The 19,275-nt window shown below is 34.5% G+C and overlaps 1 protein-coding gene across 7 annotated transcripts in view; it reads right to left on the reverse strand.

Annotated features, from left to right (window-relative positions):
* LOC122535281 (collagen alpha-2(IX) chain-like) overlaps positions 1–19,275 on the reverse strand; it is a 90,107-nt gene that overhangs the window by 22,071 nt on the left and 48,761 nt on the right. For all 7 annotated transcript variants that reach the window (XM_043666693.1, XM_043666734.1, XM_043666715.1 and 4 more), the window contains 4 exons: positions 16,595–16,679; positions 15,946–16,040; positions 11,163–11,315; positions 10,644–10,841 (listed from right to left, as the gene is read on the reverse strand). In XM_043666693.1, the coding sequence (XP_043522628.1) occupies positions 10,644–10,841; positions 11,163–11,315; positions 15,946–16,040; positions 16,595–16,679 (531 nt within the window). The remainder of the gene's footprint in view (positions 1–10,643; positions 10,842–11,162; positions 11,316–15,945; positions 16,041–16,594; positions 16,680–19,275) is intronic.

The following is a 19,275-nucleotide window of genomic DNA, read 5'->3' on the forward strand; positions in this document are numbered from 1 at the left end:
TGTCCCCCTTTCGCGTGTCCAACCTGTTTCAGGAAATCTAATTTGAAAAATCGACAGTGAAATTGGTACAAGTGGAGCATGCCTTGTTTCCGGTTTTACTCTTCGATTTTTCGAATTTAGTATCGCGGTCGCGGTCGCGGATAGGTCGCGAATAGGTCCCGAAACGAACGTTTATATAGGTATTGCTCGAGCACACACGTGCGAACGGACAACGATCACTATGATCGATGGTCGTCCATGTGCATTAGGGTCAGCTTTTTTTATTTTACCTTTGTAAGTTATTTTTTGGTTTGCGATTAGAAAGACTCGAGCTAGACGTAAGTTTCAGCGGGCATTGCGCTCGAAGAAAGAAGAGGCTAAAAGCCGAAGAGGCCCGGCAAACTGCCACGAAGAGGGTCACAACAAATGGCATCACATCCTCTGGATCATTTAAATGGTTCCAGAGCATGGGAAGTCATTCTCGTTACTACTTTGTCACTATGCTCTTTTAGTATTTGTAGTTGTATTTTTTTTTCCTTTTTCATCACCGTTCATCAACATTTTGGGCAAATCGCGGTTTTTCTTTGTAGTGTTGCGAGAGATTGATTACGGTTTAAATTAGAGTTGCGAAGAAATGATAATCGTATTTGCTTTAGAGTTGCGAATTATGATACCGCGATTGTCTTTTGCAATTTTGATTTGAATTTTTATGGTTGTCTTAGTGTTATACACAGCAAAATTTTTCTTGCTTTCCATTGTTTTAAATTAGATTATAGAGTCACTGCTGTTAATTAATTTTACAGTGTTAGAATATTTAAAGTAGCTTTTTGTTCATACAGTAGCTTTTGTATTGTTAATAATAATTTTAATTGAATTTGGATTAGACTTAGTGTTGCGATATTGTTCCATCGCGATCAGTTTTCCTCTTAGTGTTGCGTAATGAATGATCGCGTTTCTTGAAGTAACGTTGCGTTTACAAAATGCTCAAGTTCTTCCACTAGATTCGTGGAAGGTTGTACCTGCTCCTGGATCATCTGATGCAGCTACAAGAGCTGTGCAGAACTGGTTATTCATCAGCAACCTCCAGCTGGACGCGTCGCAATTAGTGTTGCGCATTTTTAAATGAGTGCATAGATTAATAACGTCGCGTACTTTTTTTCGGGAGTTTTAAACATGACAAAGCACTTTTCGCGTTGAATTTCCTATTTCACTATTAGTGCTAATGAATTGTTGCGAAGCAAGATACGGTTTGTTCCTCGGATTTGTAACGTAGATAATTGTACAGTAGCCCTTCTGGTTATTGTATTATTGCAAGAAATGCTTGTTTTTTAATAGCCCTTCTGGCTATTGTATCGCAGTTTCCTTTTCATTAGTCTAGCCCTTCTGGCTATTCATTTGCTTTTTTTCCAAATTTCGGGATTGTTTTAGTGGTGTGGAATTTTTGTGTTATGTTTTTAAAGCTAATAATCCAATAAATAAGTTTGTTACAGATTTATCAACTTCCAAATGCATGGATGAGAGATGGAATAACATGGACTATGGAATTTAGAGGAAATGATGCCTGGGTTCTGTCTAATGGTAATTAAATATATCTTGTTAAATTTATTTCACAAATCTTTTTGACATCGACAAAAGGAGATTGCACGTAAAATACACTAAATATAGAAAATTCTATGAAATGTCTAAAACAGAATGCTCGTTAAAAATGACTGAAATTTAGAAGAAATTAGTTTAATGAAAAACATAGTGGGATATGGTTTGGTGCTCGTATTTATGACATAGTGTCGGATGTTCTTTTAGTAGCTCTTCTGGTTATTGCATAGCGATTCCTTTTTCCATGGATCTTCTAGCTTGTTTCTTCTAATTTGAAAAAATCAAGCTATGATTTTAATAATTTGAAAGAATGTAATGAATTTCTTGTTAGAACAAGAATGCTAGCGGAATGCTAGTGTGTGAAAAATAACTAACTCGCATCGGTGTGACTCTCAGCCAGATTGAAACTGTATATATAGCTATAGTCTGAATAACCACGTAGAAAATATAGCTCCCGTTTCTTTCATTTTTCCTCGCACGGTACGTGTGCAGGAAATTCATTTCAAAGATTCCGACGTAAGAAACCGAGGGCCCGGTACAAGATATCCGTGCCCGATCCCTTTACATCATCGCCTCTAATCCAGATTTCTCATCTCCCGTGATACTGCCTAGCTACACGACAGTCAGGTCAAGTGATTCGTGTAACCGGGCAAAACGCCTTTCCCGCAGATGTGTAGTTTCATCCAACGACGAGCTCCTTCGTCTAAGTAACCCGCCCAACCAGTCGCTCACCTGCCGTACCTGGCCGGCACACACAGCCTAGAAATTGGTTTCTGTATTCCCGGGGGAAATCGGACGCTTGTACGTTCGAGCACGAAAGAGCACGGCACCGGTTCACGTAAGATAACGCTCGAGGTCAAAGTGAGATACTTCGCCTTTCGAGGATTCCCGAAGCCCTTGCAAGGTTGCAAAGTCCACCGCAGGGAATGAAAAGCCCACCGTCTCAGCGGTTTTCCTTAAGTTTTCAAGCTTCTATTATCGACACCATCATCACTAGGGTAGCTTAATCAATTCAAACGTTTACATCGGAGAACATGCTGAAAATTAGGAACCTGCTTTTTGTAAACGTCGGTTTTTAGAGATAATCAATTTTTATTTTGCAAAAGAATGTGAATATTTATTCGCACGTGCAAAATAGACACATGCGCAAAGGGAAATAAAAATGAGAAAAAAATTTTTCTATTTTGGTAACAGGAGTAATTGGAATATTATTGAGAAACATTGTGTAATTGGGAATATTATTGAGAAACATTGTGTAATTGGGAATATTATTGAGAAACATGGAAGAGGAAAGATTAAAAGTAATTGAAGATTGAAGATTGATTGACAAAGTTCATTTAAACGTGATTACTAGAGACGAGACTAGAGTGGAATTTAGATAAGTCACAATGTGATCAACTGTTTGATTCTTTCAGACATTACTGTGACTTGTGAAAGTTTTCAGCGATGAGCACGGAATGTTGAAAAACACGCGAGACATCCAAAGCAAGTCATTTAATCTAATCTGGATTTCACTTACAATTAGTTGATTTTGAAACAAAAAGTACGAATTTGCGTAAAAATAGTCAACAAATTATTAATATTTTTCAGATTTAAAAGACATCTAATATTAGTCTAAAAGATCTGGATTTTGAAATTAAGATAATTATATATATATATTCCATTTCCTCATCTATGAAAAGAACTGAGAGAATTGTCGAACTGTTTCGAAATTATTTACATTTAACTTTTACGTAGTCAGTTCACTAAATGCTGTTAACAGGTTGTCATAAATTTGTATTGTTATCTGTCATAAATTTCGAATAATAAGTTCGAAGCGATTTATTTTGTGATTTTTTTATTAATATTCGTTTTATTAATTTCGTTTATGTAAACTTTCCATGATGTACAGCATCAGTTGTAAAATTTTTAGCTAGTGTATCCCATTATGAAACTCTCGGCCAAGTCTCAGGGGTCTGCGCAATTTTTAAAGCCTCTTTTATCGCGGAAAATATTATGTGTAATACCGACCCGAGATAGTTTATAATTATACAAAAAAAGAATATTAATATTAATAAAATAAAACAACATTGATATTTTTACATTGGAAAGTATTCGAATAATTCTCACAAACAGTTTCCTCTATACCTCAAACGGCTTTCTAAAGTTGAAATTTATTCTCCGCATAAAATACAGCTCGTACAAGATGATTTTATCAAATTTATAGCTTTAAACAGTTACGGAAGTTATAACGTGTTAAATTATTCCGCCGTCGTGGTAAGTCAGAGCACCCCGTATCGATTTCACCTATTTAGCAATGACTGAATACTGCGCGATAGCACAATTACGTACAGTTATCGCAAATGTATAATCTGTCACACAGTAAAATGTACAAATTTTCATAGTTAGCTTCGTCGTTGATTAAATGTAGCGAGTTAACTCGTCATTAGGATTTCCAAGTCTTTGAACAAAAGAATATCTTTATTCGTGGATCTCGCATTGATTAAAATCTCCCATTGATACAGTGATCAAAGTCGATCTAACTGGAATCAACGTGAACCTATTAATCCTACAGTTACAAGAAATTTTAATTAAAAAATAATCCGACTAGCAGGTTAGAATCGGATCATTTCGACGCAGCTCACAGGATATTATACGTGAAATTTCTTTCTAATAGCCAGATAAACTCCTGTACCTCCGTTTCACGTTCCTCTCTAAAAATTTGCTTCGCATTAACATCTCGATGTCGGATAGACGCTCTATTGTAGCTTACCGTTACCGTCTCGCAACATGTGTTCTCGGAGAAAATACATGTTGACACTTTTCTGAAAAACCTTACGCAGAACGCTGCATACGGGAAAAGTATTATTCACGTAGGGTTTCCTTACGTCGGGGAATCTTTTACCATCGCGTGCGACGCTGTAAGAATACTTTGGTACAAGTAGCGCGAGTTTGCAGAATCTCAATACCTCTTTCTGAAACTTCTCTCGCGACCAGAACATCTCCCGACCGGCGTGCACGTTGTTTTGATGTAAAATGTTCGCACGCGACACCCTTGCGTGCTTTACACGTGTTGCGCGGCAGCTTAAAAAGTATCATACGGATATTTTCCATTTTCTTATTTTTTCCGAGAGAAAGGAAAAAGGAGAACGAACGTGGACGAAGTTTCTGACGCTAGAACTACCAGCGTGGTTAAAATGATCGATTCGTAACTATTTATAAAAATTTTACAAACCTACAAGATTTCAGTGATTTTTCTTGAAATATGTAAGATATATAGATATATATAAAATATATAGCTATATATAAGATATATATAAAATATAAAATAATATATGTAAAATATATAGCTATATATAAGATATATATAAAATATAAAATAATATATATATATAGAATATATATAAAATGTAAAATAATATATGTAAAATATATAGATATATATATATAAAATATATAGAAAATAATATACATAAAATATATAGATAATTAAAAAGTTTGTAATAAATATACTGTATTGCAAATTTTTACCTGCTCTCGGCAGTTTAATTTCTCTGATGCATTTTAATTGGTATCTTGATTTCTCATTTACACTCTGACCTCGATTGATAGTTCCAGTGTTAATTCTTCTCGATATGAATTTAATAACGGCACGCTTCTTATTCGTAGATATATACGAGCGGAATAAAATGAATTTGTACGCGAAAGGAAACGGACGAAATGGGAGTTGGCGGGATATTCTATTAAAATCCGTGTAATTAGATGCCGTAAATTTAAGAATTATCCACCGTGTATGACGTAGCCGAAATTGTGCATAGTTCGACTTTCGTAAGCATAATTCATGTACCGCTGCCGTGATACATTCACTTTCAGAGTTCTTATTTTTTACCCAGAGTGCTTGTTAACGAAAACGCGCGATAGTTACATTATTATTAGTAATAAATCCACGCAGGTTAAATACATACGTACGTCGTATCGTATCATACGTGTTTGCGTGAAATTGTTGGGATTTATGGAGAAAATTTTTGCCGATAACGATTTTTCGTCGCGTTAGAGATACGTGTACCTCATTTTTTTAGTAATAAATCGTCGAACGCTACGTTTTATACGTCGAAATTGATACGGGTGCCATGGTCAGTGAATGTATTTAACGTTCGTACACGTTCAAACGAATTTTAAATTTATGCAAACTCTTGTTTATTTGATTTTAATCTTCGGGCTATTTTTTCGCGATATTTCATGACACATTTCGCGGATGGATTATTCGAAGAGTTCCATAGAGATTAAATTGTACACAGGTTTTTATTTTATTTTATTTTTTTTTATTCTTTAATTAAAATAAGAGAATACTGTGTATGATGACATTGCTTGTTTGTAACGTAGAAATGTTTGCCGTTGCATTAACGAAATGGAGAAAAACACGAACGGGCGTGTACACTTTGTTGCAAAACGTCGAACGGGAAAAGGAAAATTTATATTTATTTTATAGATCGACGAAGTTTGCGTAAATCGTACGGCACGGTAACTAATACGACAAATAATAGAAAATAGAAGTTGCTCCTCGTAAATTAAATAAAAATCTCCGATTCGACGGATATCAAGGAGCAGAAACGACGACGGATAAATCCGGAAATTAAAACTGTACCAGTAAGAACTCCGAAAGAAAAGGAACTGCGACGAGGAAGAAGCTACAAAGATGAAACGGATTCATTTTTATCGTTTCCTAATCTCATTCCGGGCGAAAAGGAGAAAGAAGAAAAGGGAGCAACGAAATTATCAGTCAATATTAAACGACTCGTTAACGTTATTATATTCCACGGTTTACTTTAACACGGTCGGAACGGTTGACTAGGGGGATTTGCGAAAAAAAAAAAGAAAAAAGAAAAGGAAAAAGAAATCGTGCACTTCATTACGTCTAGCTTGTTTCTTTCTCGTTTCATTCTTGCCGATGGCACACTTCCAAATGCTGCGCCGAGAGAACGAAACGAGCGGCCTGACCTCGCCTGCTAATTGTTGAAACGTCGGAAGCCCGAAAAAGCTTTGTTCTCTTCCCAAGTACGTTAAAAGCACCGGAAAAGTACGGAAAATCGTGCCGCTTCCGCCGGCGACTATGATTGCCGCTATCACGATGATAATTTCATTGAGTTGTCGTTACATCAGACTCACTCTCTTTTGGACTCTTCGTCGACTCGCACGTGTCGTTCACGCGTGTACAAGAACATTCTACAAGATAACGTTATTCTTCGCTCGTTTATTGTCGCTGTTTTTCTTTCCTTTCATTGTCTACCCTGTGAGAGTTGAAAATTGTGACAGATTTTTGCTGCCGGAAGCTTTTTGTACAGAAGAATTATAAAATGAATAGAATAAATTTATGGACAGTGAAACAATGACACGATAGAGACAATTTGTGGACTTTAGAATTTTACTGGCCAACGATAAATTTGATAAATTACAAGTTAAAGATTTTAGAAATTTTCGTCACACTTTATACCGATTTTATTTCGGGCAAGATGACAATAAGATAGCACGGTATGATTCAATAATAAAGCATTCGATTGAGGAAGAAAGAATTAACCAATAATATGGATCAAATTTCTGTCAAGTCAAAGGATTTTAGTTTTAGAATTTTTTCTTTTCTAGTATAACAAATATAAATAGGATACAAATAGGAAATAGAGTGGACCGCTTCTAATTCTGTATTAAGAAAGAGAAAATTCACCGCAAAGCAAGAAGTTAGACATTGTATAATACCCTCAGACGTCGTTGAAGAAGGCCATTGAGGAGACAAAGGGTCTCTTAGAAATTTCTTTTCACTCTTCCACTCTTTCTGTTCAAAAATCTGTCCTATTAGGATTATTTCAAATGTCTCTTATTACCAAAAAAAGTTAAAAATCTAAGAATTTTTAATAAAAACATGGAACAAAAAATCGTCGTCGCCTATACGTTCTTTCGATACTACAGTGGCTTTCACGGAGGTAATTGGACACTTTTATGAACGTAAAAATTTCCCACTGCGGTGTTAATGAAATTTTGTAAAATTCCTCCGTACTCGTAAAATATTTGAAAATGCAAAATGCATATAATCTGGGAAATTACTAGCAATCACTGCGGCACTTAACATTTCTTCAATTATGTTCACAAAAATAATAAATCTGCAGTCCGTACAATGATATATTCGTAAAAATTTGCAACGTGATTTAAAGAAAAATAAATTCTGTCCTACACTCGCCATCAAATTTACATTTTTTTTTTCGTTTCACGCCTGTTCCGCGGGAAATCGTCGCGATCGGCTGACAGATTAAAAATCGTTTCGAACGTGAGAGCTTGCGAGACTCTCGATCAACGCGGGCGAAATAAATATTTCCGCAAACTGCGCGGAATAAGACAAAGCTTGGTAATAAACGAAGTTTCGTATGAATTTCGCAGAGGGGCAACAAAACCATAGCCGAGCACGTTCCCACTTGAAACCTGTTTCAAATACACGCGTCATATTCCGGCCCCGAAATGCGCTGTTCATTTTTCACCCGGCAGCATCAGTTACGTTTCGCACCCTATTTAATTTCCACGCTGGCTTCCGAAATAGGTCATATGTACGTTCACCGACGTGCTGCTTGCTATCCGCTGAGAACGTTGCGCACACGGATGCACGCGCGATTTCTTCTTGAATTTCCCAGTTTTTTTCCATTTCTCTTTCGCGTTGCGCCGCGGATTCCTTTACATTTTTAACGTTTCCTTGCCGTGACTCGCGCACGGAGAAAGTACACTGTGGCTTACGAAAGTATATTCGAACGTTTATAAAAATCTTTTATACACATTTTATGTGTTTTTTGTAGAGAACATTTTGAAACTCTATTAATAATGTAACGAGGCTCTCTCTAGGGATAAAGAAATCTGTTTCTACGGTTCCACTATACGTACGTCGTAATAAATATTCTACTCTGGATATTTTATGTATTTTTGCATTGTGTGCGTTTTTTCATTGTGCGACTACTCGCGACATGTCTGACCAGTAAGCGATTGCTCTACTTACTCGACTCGGCAATATTTTAATTCCTCTGACATTCGCGTATTATAAAATACATATGTTAGCTGTGAATTTAGCGTGGATATGTTAATCACAGCTGTGAGCATATATTTTCTAGAGAATGAAGGATATTTAACACAATTTATAATTTTCTTATATAAATTTTATATATTTATAACAGTGTATTTTTAGACACTCGAATGATTTTTAGTAAAATGTATTAATAGAAGCTCGTGTTTTTTTTTAATTGTACTATTAACTTTTTCTTGCATCTTAATTTCTTTGTTATAAATATTATACTTTAGTCGTCGGTAGTTCTAGTGTTAAACTAGTGACCAATTATCAGTTACAATTGTAACCATTTTTAGTGATAATTATTAGTAGTTTAGTTATGATATGTGAAAAGTATAATATAAAAAATCGTATAAAAAGTATAAAAATATATATAATATAAAATATATATATATAATATAAAAAATATATATAAAAGTGGCAGTGACAGAAATAGTGAATAAAAAATAGCAGCGAAAAGAATAAAAACGAAATAAAAGAGAAAGGACACTGGAAATTCCGCCTTTATTACGTGTATGGCTACTTATTCCCCATAGACCGATATCGCGTTCCATTTCTATTCAACGAGTTTCTTGTCAGCTTTGTTCGCGTCGTCGAGACAACCGGGAACAGTTGCGACCAATTGTAAAAACGTGCAATGTAAGTATGGTCGCGAGGGACCAGTGGTCAGATTTTGTCAATTTTGCCAAAGTATGGGGGAATTCATTGTCCTGCGTGTGAGACGCTATATGTAATAGGACGTGTATTTTTTTACATTTGGCAGAGAAGCGCATTTCATATGTTGAATTCTAATTTTGTGATTCGTTTTAAAAAGACGTGAAGATTTTTCAGACGTGCAAAAATAATGTTAGTCGATTGGTGGTTTTTGCCTGAATGGTACTACAGTGTTGATTTATGTTGATTTTACAAATATTTTTAAAAAGATTTTACAAATATTTTTAAAAATATTTGTAAAATCTTTTTAAAAATATTTTTAAAAATTAGAAATAAATTAAAATTTTTAAATATTATACCGTGCAAATATGTTGCATTACAGTTCCATATTTCCACCATATATGAATATTTCTTTAAAAAGTAGTTTTTTCGAAAGAAACAGCTCTGAAGAAATAATTGCTGGGCTCTGAACAGAGCTCGTTATGAGTTCAGAAGTATCTTACGCATATAATATACTATTATATACTATATTGTGTTTGTGAAAATAATTTTCACTAATGACAGGAAGAAAGAAGACAATGTTCCATTTTAAGGGGTTAGCAACTAGTTAATGTTGATTTAAAATTTCAATACAATATATCCTTTTTATGAAATTATCAAGAAAAGAAAAAGTTCCTCCCACAATTTAAAGAAAATTCGATTGTAAAAGAAATAATGCTGCGTGTATTTTACGAGAATGACAGAGAAATTAATGATTTAGAGCTACGCGCTGTTTACAATGAATTTCTCTTACCCCGTATCCTGGTATACGGAAAATCAAAGTAGTTTATATTTGACTGGAACGCCCGCACGTTTATGGTCAGAGAAGGTTCAACCCGGGATGTAAATTCGGTTTCCGTACGACCAAGGGACCGCATTGGAATGATAATTGAACAGGTTTATGACAGATAGAATGAACCCTCAAGTGGGATGTTCTTTAGGGGCAGTACGTCAAGAGGTTTAGTTCGGTACCGAGGGTTTAGTTCAATTGAAATTCGCAGGTTTCTTTTCATAATTTTATATTAGAAAAAAAATAATAATAGAGAACAAAGATTATTAGCGTAGATTATTTAATTAACAGATTGACGTGTTTGAGAACGTTATAATTATGAATCGTCTCTTTTATTAGATTCTATTGAAAATTACGTTCTTTGTAACATGTACAGATATTAGTGCATTATCAATCTTGTATTAGATGGTTCATTCGGAAATATACATTCTACACCATCATACTTATGTATGTTATTGGAATTTTATTCATCAATAGAGGCAAATTTAAAATAAGCATAATTTTATTACTTACGTCATATCCAGAGAATTCACCCTTGCCTGGTGGCCCGGGAGGTCCTTGAGCACCCTTCTCGCCGGGTATTCCATCGCGACCAGGTTCTCCTTTCTGTCCTTGAGGACCTTCCGGTCCCGCTATTCCTATGTCTCCTTTATCACCCTTAGGACCCTGTGGTCCTTCCAACCCTCTCTCTCCAGGTGGACCAGCTGCACCCTGCACAATCCATTAGCATTATTGAAACTTCGACAAATTCAACAAGACTGATAAATATTAATAAAGTTGAAAAATTCGCAGAGTAAAATATCAAGGTTGACGTTCGTTACGTCGTAACGTCGTCATAACATCGATAGTGTAATATTAAGGGTTTCGAGGGGATCGTTTGGTTAGTCTACAAAATATATCCTTTATTTAACACGTTCGACGATTCGATGGTTCACATTATTGAATTCCAATCGTTTCGTTCTTTTTTTTTTTTTTTTTTTTTTTATTTTTTTTTTTTGGGGCTTTTGTTTGGTTTTTACAAAGCGTCAATACCGTCAGCCCCATCTGGCCTTGTTTCCCTTCTTGCCCCGGCACTCCTTGCTCCCCCTTCGGTCCTTGGATCATCTTTGGCATCGTAAAGGATGCCATCAGGGCTGTTGCATTGCAGGTGCACGTGCCGGGGTCTCCTTTCTTCCCTGGCGGACCCTGCAGCATTTTGATCAGTCTGTCATTGCAAATATATACACTCGGTTGGTTCACGACAGTGAACACGGGTAAACTTTGTTACGTGCCGGGTTCCCTAACGGCTAATCGAATTATCGGATAACAAAACTTCTGTCACGGCGACTTTGTAATTGTCCATTTACGCCGTATCCATGATTTTGCAATATAATTAACTCTCTCTGTCATCGGCGATACGATTTAATATCTCGCGGAAAGGAACTGGATAATTCAAATGAATTTAGTGTAGCGAAAAATCTCTAATCTTCAATTTCTCTAGCATATAGCAGCGTATAGTATACGTACGAATTGAGAGAGCTACGATCTAAGTGAAGAACGTGGAATACAATTTTTTTTTTTTCTATACAAAATTCTGTTTCCGAGAAGATTGGCTTTTAAAAATATTTACCTAATATCTAAACTCGTTTACGTGTGTCTCTATCAAAGATTAATAGTGTAGTGGAAGTATAGTATAGTGTGATAAACCAAAATTTTCATGTATTTTCATTTATAACGAAAGAAAAAAATTTGGAGACAAAATTTATGATTAAGCCCCCCTTTTCGGTTGCACCGTTAATCACGAGACATTCTAGCTAGTAGTATTTAAGAATAGCAAGATTAATTTAAAAAGCAGCAAGATTGAAAAGTGGAGAAAGAACGAATCGTCATAAATTAGATGGCTCGATGTTGAAAATGGATCACTGGCTATCACAGAAATGTCACCACGGTACTACTCTCATTTGACTTTTACTTTATCGACTTTCGATTAGCCAAAATGTTCCGGTATCGATTAATCCGGTATCGATGTATATTTCTTCCAATTTATGCATTTTCTTTTTTTCTTCTTTTTTTTTTTCTCGCGCACACGATTTGATTGGACGTTACTTCAGTCTCATTCTTTTCCTTCGATCGAATCGCGAGCGGCGTAGCGTTCGGGAGAATTAGGAGCATTTTCGTGGCACGGGCTGAATGCATCAGGCGTTAAACAAATAGAGTCGCGTTCATACCCGTATGCTGATAATTTCGGAAGATAGTGAATATCGTGAAAGCGGTTCCTCTGTAATCAATGTTACATGCAGTGGTTACCAGTACTTCAGCATGCTGGCTAAATTGGCTTGCTCGAGTAGCAAGATAAATGAGTGATCCCGGATTGGAATGCATTCAAGCTCGCTTCATATGCACAAGCGCTACTGAATTATTATTGCTGAAATACGTGTGTGTATGTGTGTGCGTGTGTGTGCACGTTCTCATATATATCTCGAATAATGAGAGATTTCTAGCTCTGTGGATCTTCGTTGCTGTTAAGTACAGATTCCTGTACCTACTTAAGCGCTTCGCAAATGAATACTTTCATAAAGGGGATACTCTCTAAAGAGTTAGAACTGGAATTCGATTTTTCATTTTCGAGCTCACTTTTTTTGCAATCGGAATACGAAAACGACAAGAGACCAAAGTATTTCGTTGTGCGAAATATTTTGAAATTTTGTTACATCATGCTTGCATTGATAAAGTTTGAAACAAATCTGAAATTAAGCCTATATAACCGAATAACGTAATTGCATCGATAAAATTTGAAACAAATCTGAAATTAAACTTAATAGGAAGTTATTTTAACATATTTATTACAAATACATATATATGGTATTCGTGTATCAAGGAAATGTTTTAACGAAACATATTCCAAATTCATTTTCTCGAAAATGAAGCTTTAAATGAAATAAACTCATTCTACATTTTTGACCTATTTTTGCGCGTCGAATAACTTTTCGTTAATTATTCTTTTTTCGTTACGTCTAGAATCAGCTAAATTCAAGTATATTTGGTATATTTTTAAAATCAATTTTCTCAAGAAAAGAAGCTTTAGATGAAAAATTTTATTTTACATCTTTGATTTATTTTCTCATGAGAAATTATCCTCTTCACTCTGTAGAATTTTGTAGAAATCAGATCTCCTTGATTCAAACAGTCAATTATATCGTATTAATATTCAGCGAGGTCATATTTAACGTTTATTATGTATACTCCCATGCTCAAGCTATTCGCTGTAACTAATTTACATTTCCAGATTGGTTTCAAATTTGCCCAATATAATTATGATGCTCCTGTTTCGTTATAATTCCAACGAAATTTCTAAATATAAACTTCAAAATATTCTATAGATAATTTCTAAATATTCTGTAGCTAATTTCTAAATATAAACTTCAAAGTATTCTATAGCTAACTTTAAAATATACCTAACATATATATAGAATCTGGACGTAAAAAATTTTGGTGTGAGTCACTATACGTTAAGAAAGTTTGAAAGAGGGTTTTTGAAACTAATACACCTAGTTCAGAAATAAACTAATGCAGTAAAATTACCACACACGTCGTTAATTCACTCAAGTTATGAAAGTGGCTTAAGTTATGAAAATATATTCGTTCGTTGACATTCGTAATTTATGATAAACGGCCGTCATTACTTCGGTATGAAAGGTGACTGTTGTTTCAACAAGTCTGTGGAATAATGTTAAATCAATACAAATATGGTTCCCCTTAATACGCGTACTTACTACTGGATTATTATTCATTTATTGTAATGAATACAGAAAACACATCCGTGAAAATATGTTGCCATAAAGCGATAAACAACATCTCGTGACAAAAATAGTAATGATTATTTTCCTGTTTTCTTCATTCGTGCCCCTTTAACGATAATTCTGTTTATTAGATCGCTGCATGTGAAATGGTTTTACAATCGTGTAAAATCATTCAGAATTTTATGATTAAAAATATTATTAAATAATGCTTATTTAAAGTTTGAAATTTTCATATAATACGGTGTTTCATAAGTGGTTTTGTTATAAAAAAAAAAAAAAATAGATTATGCATTAGATATGTCAGAGAAACTGTTCGAAATCTATGCATCCTCGACGTGTGAAAACAAATTTACAAATGGGAACGAATTTACGAAATTACTTGTAATTAGACGAAGAAATAGAGCAAACATGTTCTGTCATATCTCAAACTGTTTATATAATCGAATTTACCACTAAATTGGTGGTGTTGGCGTGACGTGATCAGTAAGCTTAAAATCATCTACGAAAAACTCGAAACTTCACACATATATATATATAAAACAGATGTTCGTGAAAAATTTCGATTAGAAAATACAAACGATTTTTATTGTAACAATCATAAAATTATTTGGAGTGAATAAAAAAATCAAATCGATATGACTGATATTTTCGGAAAGAGCAAAAAAAAAAAAAAACCTCTGAAAAACTTATTATTATTAAGAATTTCGCCATTTCACCTGCAACGAGCTAATAATTTCCTGTCCGTTTATTTGACGTTTCCCGTTGAATGACGCAAGACTGTGTCAGTATTTAGGTCGTTCGATATTCTTTCATAACTAAATAATGCGGTAACGCGTGGTCGTAAGCGAAACCTGACGCAAACGCGCGATCCTGTAATATGCGCGACGCATTCAGCCTGCCTTTATACGTGTATAGACTGCGTGAACTATAACAACAAGTCCACCGGTTTGTGTAAGGATTGCTAATGGAACATCTTCGGGTGCGGTACGATACATACACACGATATAATGCATGCGATATGCTACCAGTACGAGTATATAATACAGTTCGGTGTGTGCAATTTGCATAAATTACGCGGGCATTTATGCATTCTACGTGCCGCGTAACGTACGTAGACGACCGGATGCGAGTCAACTTTAAATCCCACCTTAAATTTAATTCCGCGTTTTAGAACGAATGGAAATTACTGATTAGCGTGTAAAGGAGGGATACGCGCGGGCTTAAAGCTGCTTAAAGCTGTAGATTGTTCAATTGTTTCTTTGTCCTAACCCGCGGCTACGTAACTACCCGTTTGGTTATAGATGACTGTAGTAATTTGTGCCGGATCGCTGAAATTTAGTCCATTTACTACGATACATACATAACTATCCGTTTGGCTATAGATGACTATACGTGTAATGGTAATTTGTGTCAGATGAATGAAATTTAATGTATTTTGTGTATTAGTAAAAAAGTTAAATTAAATGAAAAGTTTCAAAATTAATTTAAATTCTTACGATCTCCCTTCATCGATATCAATTATTATGTCGATTAACACTGGAACTAGCAAAATGGTCAAAACGACCAATTTGTGATTCGTTTAGAAACTTCATAGATGCAAAACAGCGTATTTTTTAATTAATTTATTACTAATAATTATTTAATATATTTAGCAATTTAATAATTATTATTAATATTTTGTAAAATATATAAATTCTATTTCTTTTACTTTAAATCTTTCTAGTTTCTAATAGAAATTTTATGTTTTAATCGTCGGTTGTTCCAACGTCAAGTCCAATGATATCAATTAAGAGTTAATATTCTTGATTGAAGAGTTATTAAAATTTGATTTAATTGACAGATATCTCACAGGTTTATGAGGTTTTAACTTTTGATCATGTAAAAACTTTATAACTGTTTCTTCTCCTTGCACTCCAAATTGCGTACTTTATCAGAGAAAGAGTTCTATCTTTTCTTATTCGGGGCGTGATTATAAAAATATCATTAGATACGAATTTCACGTACGTTACTTCGTTAGTATTAATAAGATTATTTACCTCATCTTGACCAGGTGGACCAGGAGGACCTGGAGGTCCCCTAACACTCTCTCCTTTGTCTCCTTTATCACCTTTGTCACCCTTTGGTCCTTTGTCTAGGAAATTTAAGAACAACGTGTTATGAATCATATTTGAATGAAAGATAAAACATACCCGTTCCTTTCGTCTATCGTAAGCTATCTGTAAAAAGAAAATTTGCACAAGCATTCTTGTTTGTCGATCGACAAAATCAACTGGTTTATTGGTACTTTAATCATAATATTTAACGTAACAAAACGAAAGTATCATGCAGTCTGAAATTTGAAGAAACTTTCCAAAGATCCATTAGAAATTTTCTTATAAAATTCAGTATATTTTTAAAACGAGAATGCCAAGTGAATATTTGATTTCACTTGAATTAAAGAAATTCATTGATCGTTTGAAACTAATAACTGAACGATGTTTGAGAACACACAGTGATTCGATCGTTCTCTGCGATTGTGTGATCATTTTCGAATATCATCGGCGAAGGATGCTCGTAACGAGGTGTTCGGTGATCAAAGAAAGCTCTCGTTTAATGGAATTTCGAATGTCGCCGCCAGCAGTCAGGGTATTTCTTATCTGTGATCTTATGATTAAATAAACTCGCAAATTCCTCGCGATTACTCACAGTCCGGATTGGGAGGAGGGGGTGGATTGATGAATGGCGGTGGATTGCTTTCCTCGCTTCTGTCTTCGTCATCGTCTCGTCCGATCTGAAAACGGATGGTAAGAAGAAATGTTGAATAAGAACACTAACCGTGATTTATATGTCGTTATATGGTAAAAGAAACGGGGGGAAAAAAGGGCGGGGAGAACGCCAAAGAAGAAAGAGGTAAAGAAAAACGAACAGCGTAAAAGTTTCATCGCTTATGGGTGGGCGTGATTGATTGCACGTTGCGTTGCGTCGGCTCGATCTGTTCGCGATGGGAAAAGCAGAGAAATCACTTCGTTTTTAGCGATTTGTTATTGAGCTCGTAGTTAATATACCGTGTGGGGAAGCATGCGTTAACAAACGGGCAAAAGAAGTACTCGGAGAGTATTTAAATATTAATGAAGCAGAGAAATGTGTTTAATATCCGCTCAATTTTCTTTTTTATTTAATTACTATTTTTTTTATTATTATTTTATTACTATTTTTTACTATTATTTAATTACTATTTTTTTTACTATTATTTTATTACTATTTTTTACTATTATTTCATTACTATTTTTTTATTATTATTTTATTACTATTTTTTACTTACTATTTTTTACTTATTACTATTTTTTATCTTATTATCATTTTTTACTATTATTTTATTACTATTTTAATTACTAAATATCGCGCTGCTTTGTAAGATTCCACATTCAAAAGATTACAAGTAAGATATATAAGTTATTTGTAGATGTGTGTAGATACACATTTTTATTTTTCAAGTAATTTTCGTTATAATTCAGACGAGGCGTCACGACACTTCACAACACAATGTTTTAAAAGTTCTGTAGCTTTACGAGAAAAAGATTTAAAATACGCGGATGGTGTAGCCTCGCTGAAACATTTCAATTTTCTTTACTGAAAGCTCTTTTCTATAACAGAGTTTCAGGAAAAGGATTATATTTTTAAATTGTAATTATACAGTGGAAGGGAATATAAGGATTTTGAGAAATGGAAGGAAAGGAGTGTTGCAAAAAAAAAGGCTCTCGATTTAGAAAAGCTATTTTCTCTACTCTTTCGTCGGATCGTTTTGCGCGACACACGAAAACACACGCACTATTTTTCATAGAGAATGATCGGCTATTGGCATCGCGCGGTTATAGTTTTCTATCGAGTGTCTTCTTTAGAGATTAATTAGAGCGTTCAAAATTGAAGGATCAATTTTTCGAGTGGAATCGTGCTTCTTTTTTTTTTCTTTTTGCTCTCGAAAAATGAATGATATCGCACGGGAGGGGACGGTGATTAATGAACTTCCGGTTAAATCAAGCGGAACGGTTAGCACATATTTGCCCTAAGTACTTTCCGATAATTATTAGCAACGATGTAGATTTATCGAGCCGAGCCGCACTTTGACAGTTATTCATCGTTGATTTTTCAGTTGACGTATCTGAAAACATCGTTTTGTTTAAATATTGATTTGTTTGCGACACTGCCGTTCGAATATTTTCTACTTTAAATAATGCGTTCACGTAAATTGTCGGACATTTAAAATTATTCCAATTACGACCAATTATTATTATTATTTTCTTTAGTGTGACATAAGAGGTGTTACAATCATTTAATTTAAAAAAAATATTAGAGATTAATCTCATCATCTATTTAATGACTTGGTATTTTTGATAAAACACGGTTTTATGTATTTTCATTTTTTAAATTATATGTAATCCATTCTAAGGATTTTTCAATTCTTCAATTCTAGAATAATTTGAAATAATGAAGCTAGTTAGTCATACGAAAACTACTTTGATCAAATACTCATAAATGTAGAGTGAACCTATGTTTATTTCGCACAAGAATTTAAATTTTTTATCAATTAATTATTAAATTTTTAATTGTATTATTCAATTGAAATATGTGTATTATTAATTCCATCAAAACGAACCAATCATAATGAAAAATATTACCTTTACATTATAAAAATATAGCGAACCTGACATTATCTCGGTGATTGTAATTTACAAAATTGACATTCAAAATTTTCTCAAAACTGACACAGGCAAAATACTGAAAAATTTAGCTCCAAGATACTCGTCGTGGAATCGAAAGCGGTCGTAAATTGCAAATGTTTAAAGAAACGACGCGTTGCGGTTGTGAAGCAAAGGAAATTAAATTCGATCCTCCCTGCGTTTGCATCATTTCTACCTCTTTGTCCCTTCACTGGCTATGCTTTTTCTAATTCACGAATGATGGAACTGTCGTGATACTTTTTTACGTTTGTCCCATTTGAAATTCTGTAGAAACTAGAAAACAGTAGACAAACAGGATCAAGTCGACGCGTATAGGGTCCCACGGATTTGGAATCTCCCGCGGGAAATATAATGCAACAACATCTTCCATGTTTACGATCTACTACGATCTTTTAAGTGACGCTTTAGAGTGACATTAAACTAGCTCCACGGTTTTCTATAAAATCTTTATTTGCCGACGGGATTGCCTTTCGTCTACATATAAACAATGAAAAATTGCCAATCGAATGTCGTCTCTTCGACAGGGATCAGTGGGTTACGCATTGTTTCGTATTGTGGTCCACGTGGAATAAATATGAAAATACACGACGATGTTTGTAAGAACATATCTGTAAATATTGGTATTGTTATCGTACGTGATATTTTTCT

Source organism: Frieseomelitta varia, unplaced genomic scaffold (genome assembly GCF_011392965.1).
Source record: "Frieseomelitta varia isolate USP_RPSP 00005682 unplaced genomic scaffold, Fvar_1.2 scaffold_152, whole genome shotgun sequence".
Lineage (NCBI taxonomy): Eukaryota > Metazoa > Arthropoda > Insecta > Hymenoptera > Apidae > Frieseomelitta > Frieseomelitta varia.